This window comes from Arachis stenosperma, chromosome 6 (genome assembly GCF_014773155.1).
Source record: "Arachis stenosperma cultivar V10309 chromosome 6, arast.V10309.gnm1.PFL2, whole genome shotgun sequence".
Lineage (NCBI taxonomy): Eukaryota > Viridiplantae > Streptophyta > Magnoliopsida > Fabales > Fabaceae > Arachis > Arachis stenosperma.
Window position 1 is genome coordinate 132,198,129 of NC_080382.1, and position 20,727 is coordinate 132,218,855.

Below are 20,727 nucleotides of genomic sequence, written 5' to 3' on the forward strand. Positions count from 1 at the left end.
CCACTTCCGGGCCCACTTGGTGTGTGCTTGGGCTGAGCAATCAAGGAAATTCGTGTAGAGACCTTTTCTGGAGTTAAACGCCAGCTCCCATGCCAGTTTGGGCGTTTAACTCCAACTTTTATTCCTGTTCCGGCGTTTAACGCTGGAATTCCTGAGGCCGGATTGCTTCGCGGGTTTGGGCCATCAAATCTTGGACAAAGTATGGACTATTATATATTGCTGGAAAGCCCTGGATGTCTACTTTCCAACGCCGTTGAGAGCGCGCCAATTGGGCTTCTGTAGCTCCAGAAAATCCACTTCGAGTGCAGGGAGGTCAGAATCCAACAGCATCTGCAGTCCTTTTTGGTCTCTGAATCAGATTTTTGCTCAGGTCCCTCAATTTCAGCCAGAAAATACCTGAAATCACAGAAAAACACACAAACTCATAGTAAAGTCCAGAAAAGTGAATTTTAAATAAAAACTAATAAAAATGTACTAAAATCTAACTAAAAGATATCAAAAACATACTAAAAACAATGCCAAAAAGTATACAAATTATCCGCTCATCAGATCACAACTTTATTCTTTCTTTTTTTCTTTCTTTTTTTTTCGGTTTTTTTTTTTGAATTCACTGCTTTTTCTTGCTTCAAGAATCATTTTTAATGATTTTTCAGATCCTCAGTAACATGTCTCCTTTTTCATCATTCTTTCAAGAGCCAACAACTTTAACATTCATGAGCAACAAATTCAAAAGACATATGCACTGTTTAAGCATACATTCAGAGAACAAAAGCATTGCCACCACATCAAACTAATTAAGCTAGTTTTAAAGATGAATTCGAAATCCTGTACTTCTTGTTCTTTTGTAATAAAAACAGTTTTCTTTTAAGAAAGGTGATGGATTCATAGGACATTCATAACTTTAAGGCATAGACACTAAGACACTAATGATCACAAGACACAAACATAGATAAACATAAGCACTAAAATTCGAAAAACAGAAAATAAAGACAAGGAGATTAAAGAACGGGTCCACCTTAGTGATGGCGGCTCTTTCTTCCTCTTGAAGATCCTATGGAGTGCTTGAGCTCCTCAATGTCTCTTCCTTGTCTTTGTTGCTCCTCTCTCATGATTCTTTGATCTTCTCTAATTTCATGGAGGATGATGGAGTGTTCTTGATGCTCCACCGCTTAGTTGTTCCATGTTGGAACTCAGTTCTCCTAGGGAGGTGTTCAGTTGCTCCCAATAGTTTTGTGGAGGAAAGTGCATCCCTTGAGGCATCTCAGGGATCTCATGATGAGAGGGGTCTCTTGTGTGCTCCATCCTTTTCTTAGTGATGGGCTTATCCTCATCAATGGGGATGTCTCCCTCTATGTCAACTCCAACTGAATAACAGAGGTGACAAATGAGATGAGGAAAGGCTAACCTTGCTAAGGTAGAGGACTTGTCCGCCACCTTATAGAGTTCTTGGGCTATAACCTCATGAACTTCCACTTCTTCTCCAATCATGATGCTATGAATCATGATGGCTCGGTCTAGAGTAACTTCGGACCGGTTGCTAGTGGGGATGACTGAGCGTTGGATAAACTCCAACCATCCTCTAGCCACGGGCTTGAGGTCATGCCTTCTCAATTGAACCGGCTTGCCTCTTGAATCTCTCTTCCATTGTGCGCCCTCTTCACATATGACTGTGAGGACTTGGTCCAACCTTTGATCAAAGTTGACCCTTCTAGTGTAAGGGTGTTCATCTCCTTGCATCATGGGCAAATTGAATGCCAACCTTACACTTTCCGGACTAAAATCCAAGTATTTCCCCCGAACCATAGTAAGATAATTCTTTGGGTCCGGGTTCACACTTTGATCATGGTTCTTGGTGATCCATGCATTGGCATAGAACTCTTGAACCATTAAGATTCCGACTTGTTGAATGGGGTTGGTAAGAATTTCCCAACCTCTTCTTCGGATCTCATGTCGGATTTCCGGATATTCACCCTTTTTGAGTGAAAAAGGGACCTCGGGGATCACCTTCTTTAAGGCCACAACTTCATAGAAGTGGTCTTGATGCACCCTTGAGATGAATCTTTCCATCTCCCATGACTCGGAGGTGGAAGCTTTTGCCTTCCCTTTCCTCTTTCTAGAGGTTTCTCCGGCCTTGGATGCCATAAATGGCTATGGAAAAACAAAAAGCAATGCTTTTACCACACCAAACTTAAAAGGTTTGCTCGTCCTCGAGCAAAAGAAGAAAGAAGAGAGTAGAAGAAGAAGAAATGAGGAAGAAGGGAATGGCTTTGTGTTTCGGCCAAAAAGAGGGAGAAGTGGTGTTTAGGTTGTGTGAAAATGAAGGGGTGAAGAAGGGTTTATATAGGAGAGGAGGGGCTTATGGTTCGGTCATGTATGGGTGGGTTTGGGAGGGAAAGTGGTTTGAATTTGAAGGGTGAGGTAGGTGGGGTTTTATGAAGGATGGATGTGAGTGGTGAAGAGAAAGAAGGGATTTGATAGGTGAAGGGTTTTTGGGGAAGAGGTATTGAGGTGATTGGTGAATGAGTGAAGAAGAGAGAGAGTGGTGGGGTTGGTGGGGATCCTGTGGGGTCCACAGATCCTGTGGTGTCAAGGAAAAGTCATCCCTGCACCAAATGGCTTTCAAAATCACGTTTTGAGCCATTTCTGGAGTTAAACGCCGGGCTGGTGCCCATTCCTGGCGTTTAACGCCAGGTTCTTGCCTTTTTCTGGCGTTTAACGCCAGTCTGGTGCCCCTTTCTGGCGTTAAACGCCCAGAATGGTGCCAGACTGGGCATTAAACGCCCAATTGCTAGCCTCACTGGCGTTTAAACACCAGTGGGTTCTTCCTCCAGGGTGTGCTGTTTTTCTTCCTGTTTTTCATTCTGTTTTTGCTTTTTCAATTGATTTTGTGACTTCTCATGATCATCAACCTACAAAAAACATAAAATAACAAAAGAAAATAGATAAAATATAACATTGGGTTGCCTCCCAACAAGCGCTTCTTTAATGTCAGTAGCTTGACAGATGGCTCTCATGGAGCCTCACATTTTCTCAGAGCAATGTTGGAACCTCCCAACACCAAACTTAGAATTTGAATGTGGGGGTTCAACGCCAAACTTAGAGTTTGGTTGTGGCCTCCCAACACCAAACTTAGAGTTTGACTGTGGGGGCTCTGTTTGACTTTGATTTGAGAGAAGCTCTTCATGCTTCCTCTCCATGATGACAGAGGGATATCCTTGAGCCTTAAACACAAAGGATTCTTCATTCACTTGAATGATCAACTCTCCTCTATCAACATCAATCACAGCCTTTGCTGTGGCTAGGAAGGGTCTGCCAAGGATGATGGTTTCATCCATGCACTTTCCAGTCTCTAGGACTATGAAATCAGCAGGGATGTAATGGTCTTCAATCTTCACCAAAACATCCTCTACAAGTCTATGAGCTTGTTTTCTTGAGTTGTCTGCCATCTCTAATGAGATTCTTGCAGCTTGTACCTCAAAGATCCCTAGCTTCTCCATTACAGAGAGAGGCATGAGGTTTACACTTGACCCTAAGTCACACAGAGCCTTCTTGAAGGTCATGTTGCCTATGGTACAAGGTATTGAAAACTTCCCAGGATCTTGTCTCTTTTGAGGTAATTTCTGCCTAGACAGGTCATCCAGTTCTTTGGTGAGCAAAGGGGGTTCATCCTCCCAAGTCTCATTTCCAAATAACCTGTCATTTAGCTTCATGATTGCTCCAAGGTATTTAGCAACTTGCTCTTCAGTGACATACTCATCCTCTTCAGAGGAAGAATACTCATCAGAGCTCATGAAAGGCAGAAGTAAGTCCAATGGAATCTCTATGGTCTCATTTTGAGCCTCAGATTCCCATGGTTCCTCATTGGGGAACTCAATGGAGGTCAGTGCACGCCCACTGAGGTCTTCCTCAGTGGCGTTCACTTCCTCTCCTTCCTCTCCAAATTCGGCCATGGTGATGGCCTTGCACTCTCCTTTTGGATTTTCTTCTGTATTGCTTGGGAGAGTACTAGAAGGGAGTTCAGTAACTTTCTTGCTCAGCTGTCCCACTTGTGCCTCCAATTTCCTAATGGAGGACCTTGTTTCAGTCATGAAACTTTGAGTGGTTTTGATTAGATCAGAGACCATGGTTGCTAAGTCAGAGTGGCTCTGCTTAGAACTCTCTGTCTGTTGCTGAGAAGATGATGGAAAAGGCTTGCCATTGCTAAACCTGTTTCTTCCACCATTATTGTTATTAAAACCTTGTTGAGGTCTTTCTTAATTCTTCCATGAGAAATTTGGATGATTTCTCCATGAAGAATTATAGGTGTTTCCATAGGGTTCTCCTAGGTAATTCACCTTTTCCATTGAAGGGTTCTCAGGATCATAGGCTTCTTCTTTAGATGAAGCATCCTTAGTACTGCTTGGTGCACTTTGCATTCCAGACAGACTTTGAGAAATCAAATTGACTTGTTGAGTCAATATCTTGTTCTGAGCCAAAATGGCATTCAGAGTATCAATCTCAAGAACTCCTTTCTTCTTATTAGTCCCATTGTTCACAGGATTCCTTTCAGAAGTGTACATGAATTGGTTATTTGCAACCATTTCAATCAGCTCTTGAGCTTCTGTAGGCGTCTTCTTCAAATGAAGAGATCCTCCAGCAGAGCTATCCAAAGACATCTTTGATAGTTCAGAGAGACCATCATAGAAAATACCTATGATGCTCCATTCAGAAAGCATGTCAGAAGGACATTTTCTGATTAATTGTTTGTATCTTTCCCAAGCTTCATAGAGGGATTCTCCATCCTTCTGTCTGAAGGTTTGGACTTCCACTCTAAGCTTACTCAATTTTTGAGGTGGAAAGAACTTTGCCAAGAAGGCATTGACTAGCTTCTCCCATGAGTCCAGGCTTTTTTTAGGTTGTGAGTCCAACCATGTCCTAGCTCTGTCTCTTACAGCAAAAGGGAATAGCATAAGTCTGTAGACTTCAGGGTCAACCCCATTAGTCTTGACAGTGTCACAGATTTGCAAGAATTCAGCTAAAAACTGATGAGGATCTTCCAATGGAAGTCCATGAAACTTGCAATTCTGTTGCATTAGAGAAACTAATTGAGGCTTAAGCTCAAAGTTGTTTGCTCCAATGGCAGGGATAGAGATGCTTCTCCCATAGAAGTCGGGAGTAGGTGCAGTGAAGTCACCCAGCACCTTCCTTGCATTGTTGGCATTGTTGTTGTTTTCGGCTGCCATGTCTTCTTCTTCTTTGAAGAATTCGGTTAGGTCCTCTATAGAGAATTGTGCCTTAGCTTCTCTTAGCTTTCGCTTCAAGGTCCTCTCAGGTTCAGGGTCAGCTTCAACAAGAATGCCTTTGTCTCTGCTCCTGCTCATATGAAAGAGAAGAGAACAAGAAAATGTAGAATCCTCTATGTCACAGTATAGAGATTCCTTGAGGTGTCAGAAGAACAGAAAAATAGAAGAAGGAGGTAGAAGAATTCGAACTTAATTAGAGAGAGTTCGAATTGTGCATTGAGAAGGAGTGATACTCCATAAATAGAAGGATGTGGGAAGAGGGGAAGAGAATTTTCGAAAATTAAGTTAAAGAAATTGAAAACATTTTGAAAAACACTAATTAATTTTCGAAAATAAGAGTGGGAAAGAAATCAAGTGATTTTTGAAAAAGATTTTGAAATTAGAAGTCAAAAAGATTTGATTGAAAGCTATTTTGAAAAAGATGTGATTAAAAAGATATGATTGAAAAGATATGATTTGAAAACAATTTTAAAAGATATGATTTTAAAAATTAATGACTTGTCTAACAAGAAAAGATATGATTCAAACATTAAACCTTTCTCAACAGAAAAGGCAATATACTTGAGATGTTCAATCAAATCATTAATTGTTGGTAAGTATCTTTGAAAAAGGAAAGAAATTGATTTTGAAAACATTTGATTGAAAAGATATGATTTGAAAAAGATTTGATTTTGAAAACTTTGAAAACTTGAAAAAAATTGATTTGAAAACAAAATCCTCCCCTTGTGCCATCCTGGCGTTAAACGCCCAGAATGGTATCCATTCTGGCGTTTAACGCCCAAAATGCTACCTTTTTGGGCGTTAAACGCCCAACCAGGCACCCTGGCTGGCGTTTAAACGCCAGTCTGTCCTTCTTCACTGGGCGTTTTTAACGCCCAGCTTTTTCTGTGTAATTCCTCTGCTGCATGTTCTGAATCTTCAGTTCCCTGTACTATTGACTTGAAAATAGAACCAAGATCAAATAAACAATGCATTGCAAGACACCAAACTTAAAATTAGACACTAGACTCAAACAAGAAACATAAAATATTTTGGTTTTTATGATTTTGTAATTTTTTGTGCTTTTCGAAAATATATGAAAAGAAAATAAAAGTTTCAAAATTCTCAATTTGGATTCCAGGAATCATTGCAATGTTAGTCTAAGACTCCGGTCCAGGAATTAGACATGGCTTCACAGCCAGCCAAGCTTTCAAAGAAAGCTTCGGTCCAAAACACTAGACATGGCCAATGGCCAGCCAAGCCTTAGCAGATCATTGCTCCAATAGCAAGATTGATAGAGATCAACAAGCTCTTGTGATGATAGGTTGAAACCTCGGTCCAATAAGATTAGACATGGCTTCTCAGCCAGCCAGACTTCAACAGATCATCATGAAACACTAGAATTTATTCTTAAGAACTCTGAAGAAAAATACCTAATCTAAGCAACAAGATAAACCGTCAGTTGTCCATACTCAAAACAATCCCCGGCAACGGCGCCAAAAACTTGGTGGGCGAAATTGTGATCACTACAACTTCGCACAACTAACCAGCAAGTGCACTGGGTCGTCCAAGTAATAAACCTTACGCGAGTAAGGGTCGATCCCACGGAGATTGTTGGTATGAAGCAAGCTATGGTCACCTTGTAAATCTTAGTCAGGCAGACTGGTGCGCGAAATTGTGAACAATACTTTTTCACAACTCTCATAATCCCTGGTCATGAACTCCAAGAACTTGGTAGTTCAATTCCATGGCATTACACAACTTCGCACAACTAACCAGCAAGTGCACTGGGTCGTCCAAGTAATACCTTACGTGAGTAAGGGTCGATCCCACGGAGATTGTTAGCATTGAAGCAAGCTATGGTCATCTTGTAAATCTTAGTCAGGCAAACTCAAATGTATATGATGATGAACGAAAATAACATAAAAGATAAAGATAGTGATACTTATGTATATCATTGGTGTAAGAGCTTCAGACAAGCGTATGAAGATGCCTTCCCTTCCGTCTCTCTGCTTTCCTACTGCCTTCATCCAATCCTTCTTACTCCTTTCCATGGCAAGCTCGTGTAGGGTTTCACCGTTGTCAGTGGCTACCTCCCATCCTCGCAGTGAAAGCTAATGCTCATGCACTCTGTCACAGTGCGGCCAATCACCGGTTCGGTTCCCACTCCTACTGGAATAGAATCCCTCTTTTGCGTCTGTCACTAACGCCCAGCAGGTTAGAGTTTGAAGCACGTCACAGTCATTCAATCATTGAATCCTACTCAGAATACCACAGACAAGGTTAGACCTTCCGGATTCTCTTGAATGCCGCCATCAGGTCCTGCCTATACCACGAAGATTCCGATTAAAGAATCCAAGAGATATTCACTAGAGCCTTGATTGCTTGTAGAACAAGAATGGTTGTCAGTCATCTTGTTCATAGGTGAGAATGATGATGAGTGTCACGGATCATCACATTCATCAAGTTGAAGAACAAGTGATATCTTAGAACAAGAACAAGCGGAGTTGAATGGAAGAACAATAGTAATTGCATTAATACTCGAGGTACAGCAGAGCTCCACACCTTAATCTATGGTGTGTAGAAACTCCACCGTTGAAAATACATAAGCATAAGGTCTAGGCATGGCCGAATGGCCAGCCTCCCAATGATCTAAGATAGCATGAAAACGAAGATAGCTACCAAAAGTCTCTTTGATACAATAGTAAAAGGTCCTACTTATAGATAACTAGTAGCCTAGGGTGTACAGAGATGAGTAAATGACATAAAAATCCACTTCCGGGCCCACTTTGGTGTGTGCTTGGGCTGAGCAATGAAGCATTTTCGTGTAGAGACTCTCCTTGGAGTTAAACGCCAGCTTTAGTGCCAGTTTGGGCGTTTAACTCCCAATTAGGTGCTAGTTCCGGCGTTTAACGCTGGAATTTCTGTAGGTGACTTTGAACGCCGGTTTGGGCCATCAAATCTTGGACAAAGTATGGACTATCATATATTGCTGGAAAGCCCAGGATGTCTACTTTCCAACGCCGTTGAGAGCGCGCCAATTGGGCTTCTGTAGCTCCAGAAAATCCACTTCGAGTGCAGGGAGGTCAGAATCCAATAGCATCTGCAGTCCTTTTGAGTCTCTGGATCAGATTTTTGCTCAGATCCCTCAATTTCAGCCAGAAAATACCTGAAATCACAGAAAAACACACAAACTCATAGTAAAGTCCAGAAAAGTGAATTTTAATTAAAAACTAATAAAAATATAATAAAAACTAACTAAAAGATACTAAAAACATACTAAAAACAATGCCAAAAAGTGTACAAATTATCCGCTCATCACAACGCCAAACTTAAATTGTTGCTTGTCCCCAAGCAACTGAAAATCAAATAAGATAAAAAGAAGAGAATATGCAATGAATTCCAAAAACATCTATGAAGATCAGTATTAATTAGATGAGCGGGGCTTTCAGCTTTTTGCCTCTGAACAGTTTTGGCATCTCACTCTATCCTTTGAAATTCAGAATGATTGGCTTCTTTAGGAACTTAGAATCCAGATAGTGTTATTGATTCTCCTAGTTAAGTATGATGATTCTTGAACACAGCTACTTTATGAGTCTTGGCCGTGGCCCAAAGCACTCTGTCTTCCAGTATTACCACCGGATACATACATGCCACAGACACATAATTGGGTGAACCTTTTCAGATTGTGACTCAGCTTTGCTAAAGTCCCCAATTAGAGGTGTCCAGGGTTCTTAAGCACACTCTATTTGCCTTGGATCACAACTTTATTTCTTTTCTTTTTCTTTCTTTTTCTCTTTTTTCCTTTTTTCTTTTTCGGTTTTTTTTTTTCGCTTGCTTTCTTTCTTTTTTTTTTGTATTCACTGCTTTTTCTTGCTTCAAGAATCATTTTTATGATTTTTCAGATCCTCAGCAACATGTCTCCTTTTTCATCATTCTTTCAAGAGCCAACATTCATGAACCACAAATTCAAAAGACATATGCACTGTTCAAGCATACATTCAGAAGACAAAAGTATTGCCACCGCATCAAAATAATTAAACTGTTATAAAATTCAGAATTCATGTAATTCTTTTTCTTTTCAATTAAGCACATTTTTATTCAAGAAAGGTGATGGATTCATAGGACACTCATAACTTTAAGGCATAGACACTAAGACACTAATGATCACAAGACACAAACATGGATAAACATAAAGCATAAAATTCGAAAAACAGAAGAATAAAGAACAAGGAAATCAAGGAACGGGTCCACCTTAGTGATGGCGGCTCTTCCTTCCTCTTGAAGATCCTATGGAGTGCTTGAGCTCCTCAATGTCTCTTCCTTGTCTTTGTTGCTCCTCTCTCATGATTCTTTGATCTTCTCTAATTTCATGGAGGAGAATGGAGTGTTCTTGGTGCTCCACCCTTAGTTGTCCCATGTTGGAACTTAGTTCTCCTAGGGAGGTGTTTACTTGCTCCCAATAGTCTTGTGGAGGAAAGTGCATCCCTTGAGGCATCTCAGGGATCTCTTGATGAGAGGGGTCTCTTGTGTACTCCATCCTTTTCTTGGTGATGGGCTTGTCCTCATCAATGGGGGTATCTCCTTCTATGTCAACTCCTACTGAATAACAGAGGTGACAAATGAGATGAGGAAAGGCTAACCTTGCCAAGGTGGAGGTCTTGTCCGCCACCTTATAGAGTTCTTGGGCTATAACCTCATGAACCTCTATTTCTTCTCCAATCATGATGCTATGAATCATGATGGCCCGGTCTAGAGTAACTTCGGACCGGTTGCTAGTGGGAATGATTGAGCGTTGAATGAACTCTAACCATCCTCTAGCCACGGGCTTGAGGTCATGCCTTCTCAATTGGACCGGCTTACCTCTTGAATCTCTCTTCCATTGTGCGCCCTCTTCACATATGATTGTGAGGACTTGGTCCAACCTTTGATCAAAGTTGACCCTTCTAGTGTAAGGATGTCCATCTCCTTGCATCATAGGCAAGTTGAACGCCACCCTCACACTTTCCGGACTAAAATCCAAGTATTTCCCCCGAACCATAGTGAGATAATTCTTTGGATTCGGGTTCACACTTTGGTCATGATTCTTGATGATCCATGCATTGGCATAGAACTCTTGAACCATCAAGATTCCGACTTGTTGAATGGGGTTGGTAAGCACTTCCCAACCTCTTCTTCGGATCTCATGGCGGATCTCCGGATATTCACCCTTTTTGAGTGAAAAGGGGACCTCGGGGATCACCTTCTTCAAGGCCACAACTTCATAGAAGTGGACTTGATGCACCCTTGAGAGGAATCTATCCATCTCCCATGACTCGGAGGTGGAAGCTTTTGCCTTCCCTTTCCTCTTTTTAGAGGTTTCTCCGGCCTTGGATGCCATAAATGGTTATGGAAAATGAAAAAGCAACGCTTTTACCACACCAAACTTAAAATGTTTGCTCGTCCTCGAGCAAAAAGAAGAAAGAAGAGAGTAGAAGAAGAAGAAATGAGGAGGAGGGAGATGGTGGTGTATTCGGCCAAAGAGGGGGAGAAGTGGTGTTTAGGTTGTGTGAAAATGAAGAAGTGAAGAAGGGTATTTATAGGAGAGAGGGGAGAAGGAGTTCGGCCAAGTATGGGTGGGTTTGGGAGGGAAAGTGGTTTGAATTTGAAGGGTGAGGTTGGTGGGGATTTATGAAGGATGGATGTGAGTGGTGAAGAGAAAGATGGGATTTGATAGGTGAAGGGTTTATGGGGAAGAGGTATTGAGGTGATTGGTGAATGGGGGAAGAAGAGAGAGAGTGGTGGTGGGGTCCTGTGGGGTCCACAGATCCTGTGGTGTCAAGGAAAAGTCATCCCTGCACCAAATGGCATCAAAATTCACGTTTTGAGCCATTTCTGGCGTTAAACGCCGGGCTGGTGCCCATTCCTGGCGTTTAACGCCAGGTTCTAGCCCTTTTCTGGCGTTTAACGCCAGTCTGGTGCCCCTTTCTGGCGTTAAACGCCCAGAATGGTGCCAGACTGGGCGTTAAACGCCCAACTGCTAGGCTTACTGGCGTTTGAACGCCAGCAGCTTCTTCCTCCAGGGTGTGCTGTTTTTCTTCCTGTTTTTCATTCTGTTTTTACTTTTTTCATTGTTTTTGTGACTTCTTATGATCATCAACCTACAAAAAAGATAAAATAACAAAACAAAATAGTTAACTATAAAACATTGGGTTGCCTCCCAACAAGCGCTTCTTTAATGTCATTAGCTTGACAGCGGACTCTCATGGAGCCTCAGAAATACTCAGAACCGTGTTGGAACCTCCCAACACCAAACTTAGAGTTTGAATGTGGGGGTTCAACACCAAACTTAGAGTTTGGTTGTGGCCTCCCAACACCAAACTTAGAGTTTGTCTGTGGGGGCTCTGCTTGGCTCTGTCTTGAGAGAAGCTCTTCATGCTTCCTCTCCATGATGACAGAGGGATATCCTTGAGCCTTAAACACCAAGGATTTTTCATTCACTTGTATGATCAGTTCACCTCTATCAACATCAATCACAGCATTTGCTGTGGCTAGGAAGGGTCTGCCAAGGATGATGGATTCATCCATGCACTTCCCAGTCTCTAGGACTATGAAATCAGTAGGGATGTAATGGTCTTCAACTTTTACCAAAACATTCTCTACAAGTCCATGAGCTTGTTTTCTTGAGTTGTCTGCCATCTCCAATGAGATTCTTGCAGCTTGTACCTCAAAGATCCCTAGCTTCTCCATTACAGAGAGAGGCATGAGGTTCACACTTGACCCTAAGTCACACAAGGCCTTCTTGAAGGTCATGGTGCCTATGGTACAAGGTATTGAAAACTTCCCAGGATCTTGTCTCTTTTGAGGTAATTTCTGCCTAGACAAGTCATCCAGTTCTTTGGTGAGCAAGGGAGATTCATCTTCCCAAGTCTCATTTCCAAATAACTTGTCATTTAGCTTCATGATTGCTCCAAGATATTTAGCAACTTGATCTTCAGTGACATACTCATCCTCTTCAGAGGAAGAATACTCATCAGAGCTCATGAAAGGCAGAAGTAAGTCCAATGGAATCTCTATGGTCTCATTTTGAGCCTCAGATTCCCATGGTTCCTCATTGGGGAACTCAGAGGAGGTTGGTACACGCCCATTGAGGTCTTCCTCAGTGGCGTCCACCTCCTCTCTTTCCTCTCCATATTCGGCCATGTTTATGGCTTTGCACTCTCCTTTTGGATTTTCTTCTGTATTACTTGGGAGAGTACTAGGAGGGAGTTCAGTAATTTTCTTGCTCAGCTGTCCCACTTGTCCTTCCAAATTTCTGATGGAGGACCTTGTTTCATTCATGAAACTTTGAGTGGTTTTGATTAGATCAGAGACCATTATTGCTAAGTCAGAGGTATTCTGCTTAGAACTCTCTGTCTGTTGCTGAGAAGATGATGGAAAGGGTTTGCTATTGTTAAACCTGTTTCTTCCACCATTGTTATTGAAACCTTGTTGAGGTCTCTCTTGATTCTTCCATGAGAGATTTGGGTGATTTCTCCATGAAGAATTGTAAGTGTTTCCATAGGGCTTTCCTAGGTAATTCACCTCTTCCATTGAAGGGTTCTCAGGATCATAAGCTTCTTCCTCAGAGGAAGCATCCTTAGTACTGCTTGGTGCATTTTGCATTCCAGACAGACTTTGAGAAATCAAATTGACTTGTTGAGTCAATATTTTATTCTGAGCCAAAATGGCGTTCAGAGTGTCAATCTCAAGAACTCCTTTCTTCTGATTAGTCCCATTATTCACAGGATTCCTTTCAGAAGTGTACATGAATTGGTTATTTGCAACCATTTCAATTAGCTCTTGAGCCTCTGTAGGCGTCTTCTTCAGATGAAGAGATCCTCCAGCAGAGCTATCTAAGGACATCTTAGATAGTTCAGAGAGACCATCATAGAAAATACCTATGATGCTCCATTCAGAAAGCATGTCTGAGGGACATTTTCTGATCAATTGTTTGTATCTTTCCCAAGCTTCATAGAGGGATTCTCCATCCTTCTGTCTGAAGGTTTGGACTTCCACTCTAAGCTTACTCCATCTTTGTGGTGGAAAGAACTTAGCCAAGAAGGCATTGACTAGCTTTTCCCAAGAGTCCAGGCTTTCTTTAGGTTGAGAGTCCAACCATATTCTAGCTCTGTCTCTTACAGCAAAAGGGAATAGCATCAGTCTATAGACCTCAGGGTCTACCCCATTAGTCTTGACTGTGTCACAGATTTGCAAGAATTCAGCTAAGAACTGATGAGGATCTTCCATTGGAAGTCCATGGAACTTGCAATTCTGTTGCATTAGAGAAACTAATTGAGGCTTAAGCTCAAAGTTGTTTGCTCCAATGGCAGGGATAGAGATGCTTCTCCCATAGAAGTCGGGAGTAGGTGCAGTAAAGTCACCCAGCACCTTCCTTGCATTGTTGGCATTGTTGTTGTTTTCGGCTGCCATGTCTTCTTCTTCTTTGAAGAATTCGGTCAGGTCCTCTAAAGAGAGTTGTGCTTTGGCTTCTCTTAGCTTTCTCTTCAGGGTCCTTTCGGGTTCAGGGTCAGCTTCAACAAGAATGCCTTTGTCTCTGCTCCTGCTCATATGAAAGAGAAGAGAAAAAGAAAATGTGGAATCCTCTATGTCACAGTATAGAGATTCCTTAAGGTGTCAGAGGAAAAGAGAAATAGAAAGAAGAAGGAGAAGAAGAATTCGAACTTTAATTAGATAAGGTTCGAATTGTGCATTGAGAAGGAGTGGTACTCCATAAATAGAAGGATGTGAGAAGGAGGGAAGTAATCTTTTCGAAAATTAATTAGAAAATTTTGAAAACATTTTTGAAAAACACTTAATTGATTTTCGAAAAATAAGAGTGGAAAAGAAATCAAGTGATTTTTGAAAAAGATTTGAAATTAGAAGTCAAAAGGATTTGATTGAAAACTTAATTTGAAAAAAGATGTGATTAAAAAGATGTGATTGAGAAGATATGATTTGAAAACAATTTGAAAAGATATGATTTGAAAACAATTTGTAAAGATATGATTTAAAAAAATTTGATTTTGAAAATTAATGACTTGCCTAACAAGAAAAGATATGATTCAAACATAAAACCTTCCTTAACAGAAAAGGCAAAAAATGTTCAATCAAATCATTAATTGTTAGTAAGTATCTTTGAAAAAGGAAAGAAATTGATTTTGAAAACATTTGATTGAAAGGATATGATTTGAAAAAGATTTGATTTTGAAAAACTTTGAAAACTTGAAAAAAAATGATTTGAAAACAAAATTCTCCCCCTAGCACCATCCTGGCGTTAAACGCCCAGAATGGTATACATTCTGGTGTTTAACGCCCAAAATGCTACCTCTTTGGGCGTTAAACGCCCAACCAGGCACCCTGGCTGGCGTTTAAACGCCAGTCTGTCTTCTTCACTGGGCATTTTTGAATGCTCAGCTTTTTCTGTATAATTCCTCTGCAGCATGTTTTGGATCTTCAATTCTTGGTATCATTGACTTGAAAAGACACAAATTAAAAATATTTTTGGATTTTTAATAATCAAAATGCAATAAGAATCAAATAACAATGCATGCAAGACACCAAACTTAGCAGTTTGTATACTACTGACACTAACAATATGAGAACGCATATGAGACACACAAAATACTTCAAGTCAATAGAATTTAGAGATTAGAACACAAAAATCATCAAGAATTACTTGAGGATCCATAAGACACATGAATGAATGCATGCAATTGACACCAAACTTAAGATGAGACACTAGACTTAAGCAAGAAACATCAAATATTTTTGGTTTTTATGATTTTGTAATTTTTTTGTATTTTTCGAAAATTAAGTGGAAAAAGCCATCAAAATTCTTAATGAGAATTCCAGGAATCAGTGCAATGCTAGTCTAAGACTCCGGTCCAGGAATTAGACATGGCTTCACAGCCAGCCAAGCTTTCAAAGAAAGCTTCGGTCCAAAACACTAGACATGACCAAAGGTCAGCCAAGCCTTAGCGGATCACTGCTCCAAAAGCAAAATTGATGAAAATCAACAAGCTCTTGTGGTGATAAGTTGAAACCTCGGTCCAATCAGATTAGACATGGCCTCTCAGCCAGCCAGATTTCAACAAATCATCATGAAACTCTAGAATTCATCTTCAAGAATTTCGAAAAAAAATAAATACCTAATCTAAGCAACAAGATGAACCGTCAGTTGTCCAAACTAGAACAATCCCAGGCATTGTTACCAAAAGCTTGCTCAAAACTTGAACAATCCCCGGCAACGGCGCCAAAAACTTGGTGCGCGAAATTGTGAACAATACTTTTTCACAACTCTCATAATCCCTGGTCATGAACTCCAAGAACTTGGTAGTTCAATTCCATGGCATTACACAACTTCGCACAACTAACCAACAAGTGCACTGGGTCGTCCAAGTAATACCTTACGTGAGTAAGGGTCGATCCCACGGAGATTGTTAGCATTGAAGCAAGCTATGGTCATCTTGTAAATCTTAGTCAGGCAAACTCAAATGTATATGATGATGAACGAAAATAACATAAAAGATAAAGATAGTGATACTTATGTATATCATTGGTGTAAGAGCTTCAGACAAGCGTATGAAGATGCCTTCCCTTCCGTCTCTCTGCTTTCCTACTGCCTTCATCCAATCCTTCTTACTCCTTTCCATGGCAAGCTCGTGTAGGGTTTCACCGTTGTCAGTGGCTACCTCCCATCCTCGCAGTGAAAGCTAATGCTCATGCACTCTGTCACAGTGCGGCCAATCACCGGTTCGGTTCCCACTCCTACTGGAATAGAATCCCTCTTTTGCGTCTATCACTAACGCCCAGCAGGTTAGAGTTTGAAGCACGTCACAGTCATTCAATCATTGAATCCTACTCAGAATACCACAGACAAGATTAGACCTTCCGGATTCTCTTGAATGCCGCCATCAGGTCCTGCCTATACCACGAAGATTCCGATTAAAGAATCCAAGAGATATTCACTAGAGCCTTGATTGCTTGTAGAACAAGAATGGTTGTCAGTCATCTTGTTCATAGGTGAGAATGATGATGAGTGTCACGGATCATCACATTCATCAAGTTGAAGAACAAGTGATATCTTAGAACAAGAACAAGCGGAGTTGAATGGAAGAACAATAGTAATTGCATTAATACTCGAGGTACAGCAGAGCTCCACACCTTAATCTATGGTGTGTAGAAACTCCACCGTTGAAAATACATAAGCATAAGGTCTAGGCATGGCCGAATGGCCAGCCTCCCAATGATCTAAGATAGCATGAAAACGAAGATAGCTACCAAAAGTCTCTTTGATACAATAGTAAAAGGTCCTACTTATAGATAACTAGTAGCCTAGGGTGTACAGAGATGAGTAAATGACATAAAAATCCACTTCCGGGCCCACTTTGGTGTGTGCTTGGGCTGAGCAATGAAGCATTTTCGTGTAGAGACTCTCCTTGGAGTTAAACGCCAGCTTTAGTGCCAGTTTGGGCGTTTAACTCCCAATTAGGTGCCAGTTCCGGCGTTTAACGCTGGAATTTCTGTAGGTGACTTTGAACGCCAGTTTGGGCCATCAAATCTTGGGCAAAGTATGGACTATCATATATTGCTGGAAAGCCCAGGATGTCTACTTTCCAACGCCATTGAGAGCGCGCCAATTGGGCTTCTGTAGCTCCAGAAAATCCACTTCGAGTGCAGGGAGGTCAGAATCCAACAGCATCTGCAGTCCTTTTGAGTCTCTGGATCAGATTTTTGCTCAGATCCCTCAATTTCAGCCAGAAAATACCTGAAATCACAGAAAAACACACAAACTCATAGTAAAATCCAGAAAAGTGAATTTTAATTAAAAACTAATAAAAATATAATAAAAACTAACCAAAAGATACTAAAAACATACTAAAAACAATGCCAAAAAGTGTACAAATTATCCGCTCATCACAGACTCAAATGGGTATAGTGATATACGAATAAAGCATAAAGATAAAGATAGAGGTACTTATGTAATTCATTGGTAGGAACTTCAGATAAGCGTATGAAGATGCCTTCCCTTCCGTCTCTCTGCTTTCCTACTGTCTTCATCCAATCATTTTTACTCCTTTCCATGGCAAGCTTATGCAAGGGTTTCACCGTTGTCAGTGGCTACCTCCCATCCTCTCAGTGAAAATGTTCCTATGCTCTGTCACAGCATATGGCTAATCAGCTGTCGGTTCTCGGTCAGGCCGGAATAGAATCCAGTGATTCTTTTGCGTCTGTCACTAACGCCCCGCCTGCTAGGAGTTTGAAGCACGTCACAGTCATTCAATCATTGAATCCTACTCAGAATACCACAGACAAGGTTAGACCTTCCGGATTCTCTTGAATGCCGCCATCAGTTCTCGCCTATACCACGAAGACTCTGATCTCACGGAATGGCTGGCTCGTTTGTCAGGCGAGCACTCGGTTGTCAGGCGATCAACCATGCATCGTGTATCAGGAATCCAAGAGATAAACACTAGAGCCTTGTTGCTTGTAGAACAGAAGTGGTTGTCAGTCACTTTGTTCATGAGTGAGAATGATGATGAGTGTCACGGATCATCACATTCATCAAGTTGAAGAACAAGTGATATCTTGGACAAAGAACAAGCGGAATTGAATAGAAGAACAATAGTAATTGCATTAATACTCGAGGTACAGCAGAGCTCCACACCTTAATCTATGGTGTGTAGAAACTCCACCGTTGAAAATACATAAGAACAAGGTCTAGGCATGGCCGTGAGGCCAGCCTCCCAAAGATCTAAGAACTAGATGTCCAAAGATGAAAATACAATAGTAAAAGGTCCTATATATAGAAAACTAGTAGCCTAGGGTGTACAGAGATGAGTAAATGACATAAAAATCCACTTCCGGGCCCACTTGGTGTGTGCTTGGGCTGAGCAATGAAGCAATTTCGTGTAGAGACTCTTCTTGGAGTTAAACGCCAGCTTTTATGCCAGTTTGGGCGTTTAACTCCCATTTAGGTGCCAGTTCCGGCGTTTAACGCTGGAATTCCTGAGGGTGACTTTGAACGCCGGTTTGGGCCATCAAATCTTGGGCAAAGTATGAACTATCATATATTGCTGGAAAGCCCAGGATGTCTACTTTCCAACGCCGTTGAGAGCGCGCCAATTGGGCTTCTGTAGCTCCAGAAAATCCACTTCGAGTGCAGGGAGGTCAGAATCCAACAACATCTGCAGTCCTTTTCAGTCTCTGGATCAGATTTTTGCTCAGGTCCCTCAATTTCAGCCAGAAAATACCTGAAATCACAGAAAAACACACAAACTCATAGTAAAGTCTAAAAAAGTGAATTTTAACTAAAAACTAATAAAAATATACTAAGAACTCAACTAAAACTACTAAAAACATACTAAAAACACTGCCAAAAAGGGTACAAATTATCCGCTCATCAGAGATTCCACAATGAAAATGGGAGAGTATTACAATGGATTTTGTAATAGGTTTGCCTAGAACCCGGTCTGGTTGTGATGCTATTTGGGTGGTTGTGGATCGACTAACAAAATCAGCTCATTTTCTTCCTATCCGAATAAGTTACACAATGGAGGAATTGGCTCGAATGTATATCAAAGAGATTTTCAGGTTACATGGTGTGCCCTCTACTATTATATCTGACAGGGATCCTCACTTTACATCAAGATTCTGGGGAGCTTTTCAGCGTGCATTTGGGACTCAACTAAGTTTGAGTACTGCGTATCACCCTTAGACAGATGGTCAGTCAGAAAGAACTATTCAGACCTTGGAGGATATGTTAAGGGCTTGTGTTTTGGACCAGCCAGCGAGCTGGGATCGGTATATGCCATTAATAGAATTTGCTTATAATAATAGCTATCATGCGAGCATTGGAATGGCTCCATATGAGGCTCTGTATGGCAGGAATGGTCAATCTCCATTGTGTTGGTATGAAACTGGAGAAAGAAGTTTATTAGGGCCTGAGATGATAGCTGAAACTACTGAACAGATAAAGAAGATTCGTAGTCGAATGCTTATAGCCCAAAGCCGCCAGAAGAGCTATGCTGATCAAAGGCGAAAGCCTTTGGAATTCGAAGAAGGAGAACATGTCTTTCTGAAAGTTACACCAACCACTGGAGTGGGAAGATCTATTAAGACTAAGAAACTAAATCCCCGTTATATTGGACCCTTTGAGATTCTGAAGAGGATTAGGCCAGTGGCTTATATAATCGCCTTACCACCATATCTTTCGAATTTACACGACGTATTTCATGTGTCTCAGCTTAGGAAGTACAGTCCTGACGCAAGTCATATTTTAGAACCAGAACCAATCCAAGTAAGAGAAGATCTAACACTTCCAGTAGCCCCAGTAAGAATTGATGACACCAGTGTTAAACGATTACGAGGAAGGGAAGTATCATTGGTAAAAGTAGCTTGGAGTCGAGCTGGTATCGAGGAACATACCTAGGAGCTCGAATCAGATATGCGAAAGGACTATCCACATCTCTTTGCAGGTAACTAAATTTGAATTTTGAGGGCAAAATTCTTTGTTAGGTGGGTAGGATGTAAACCCCAGTTAAATTAGTAAATAATTAGTCAATAAATTAGTTTTTAATAAGGAGGATTAGAAATGTGAATATTATATCAAAATAGGGTAGATCTCATCGAAACGAGAATTTTGACACCAATTTCGAAGAAATCGGTCCAAAATTGGACCGAACAGGCTAAACCGGTTCAACCTGGCCCAAATCGGACCATCGGTCCAACCAGACCAGCCTTTTAAGTGAGCGTAAAGCCTTTCTCTTCTCCACTTCAGCAGCACGAAGCTTTCAGCATCCAGGAGAGGAGAAACTAGAAAAAACTCCCAACCCTTACGCTACTTTCCAAATTCCATAATTTCTCCGTCCGAGCTCCAATCGCCGCACCGTTTGCGGCCATGCGTTCACTGCGTCGAGCTCTACATTTCTACCGAAACAATTTCATAGGTAACCCTCTATTTTATCTCAGCCTCTTCTTCCCCAATTTTTGAAAAATTAGTGGAGATATTGAATTTCTTTGATTTCTGATGTTTTAGGATCCAATTAGCTTGAGGAAAACGTTTACTCTTGCTTATGTGAAGCTTGGGTAAGGTGAGGATACGATAATTTTATTTTAATTTCATTGAATTTGAGCTTTGAGTATTAAATTGGGTATATATGTGTTATAAATATGTACTAGGTTGAGAATAAATAATTGGAGTTTGAAATTGTGAATATTGGAACTTGGAGGAAGCTGAGCTTAGGGTTTGTTGAATTTTGAGGAGCTGCCTTGGTTTTAAATAATTTGCTTTGGTCGTTACGTGGAAATCGGCCAAGGTATGGTTTAGGTTTCTTGCATTTAATATATAATGTTCTGTTAAAACTTAGGCTAGATGACCATAGGATAAGTTGGATTGCATGTGTATATTTAATATTTAGTATCCTGTTGATGAATATGGTTGGTT

The 20,727-nt window shown here is 41.0% G+C and overlaps 1 protein-coding gene and 2 non-coding genes across 3 annotated transcripts; all 3 read left to right on the forward strand.

Moving 5' to 3' along the window:
* The first annotated feature begins 4,709 nt into the window (after nt 1–4,709).
* Nucleotides 4,710–4,817, forward strand: LOC130937261 (small nucleolar RNA R71). The gene has a single exon (XR_009068485.1). It is a non-coding gene; the product is annotated as a small nucleolar RNA R71 (small nucleolar RNA).
* Nucleotides 4,818–13,199: 8,382 nt separating this feature from the next.
* On the forward strand, nt 13,200–13,307 carry LOC130937900 (small nucleolar RNA R71). The gene has a single exon (XR_009069092.1). It is a non-coding gene; the product is annotated as a small nucleolar RNA R71 (small nucleolar RNA).
* A 5,833-nt stretch (nt 13,308–19,140) lies between these two features.
* On the forward strand, nt 19,141–19,713 carry LOC130934658 (uncharacterized). Its single transcript, XM_057864206.1, has one exon. It carries the CDS (start codon nt 19,141–19,143, stop codon nt 19,711–19,713), a length of 573 nt encoding a protein of 190 aa, XP_057720189.1.
* The last annotated feature ends 1,014 nt before the right edge of the window (nt 19,714–20,727 follow it).

Coding starts and splice junctions, on each gene's coding strand:
- LOC130934658 (XM_057864206.1), top strand. CDS start 19,141: ATGGCTCCATATGAGGCTCTGTATGGCAGGAATGGTCAATCTCCATTG.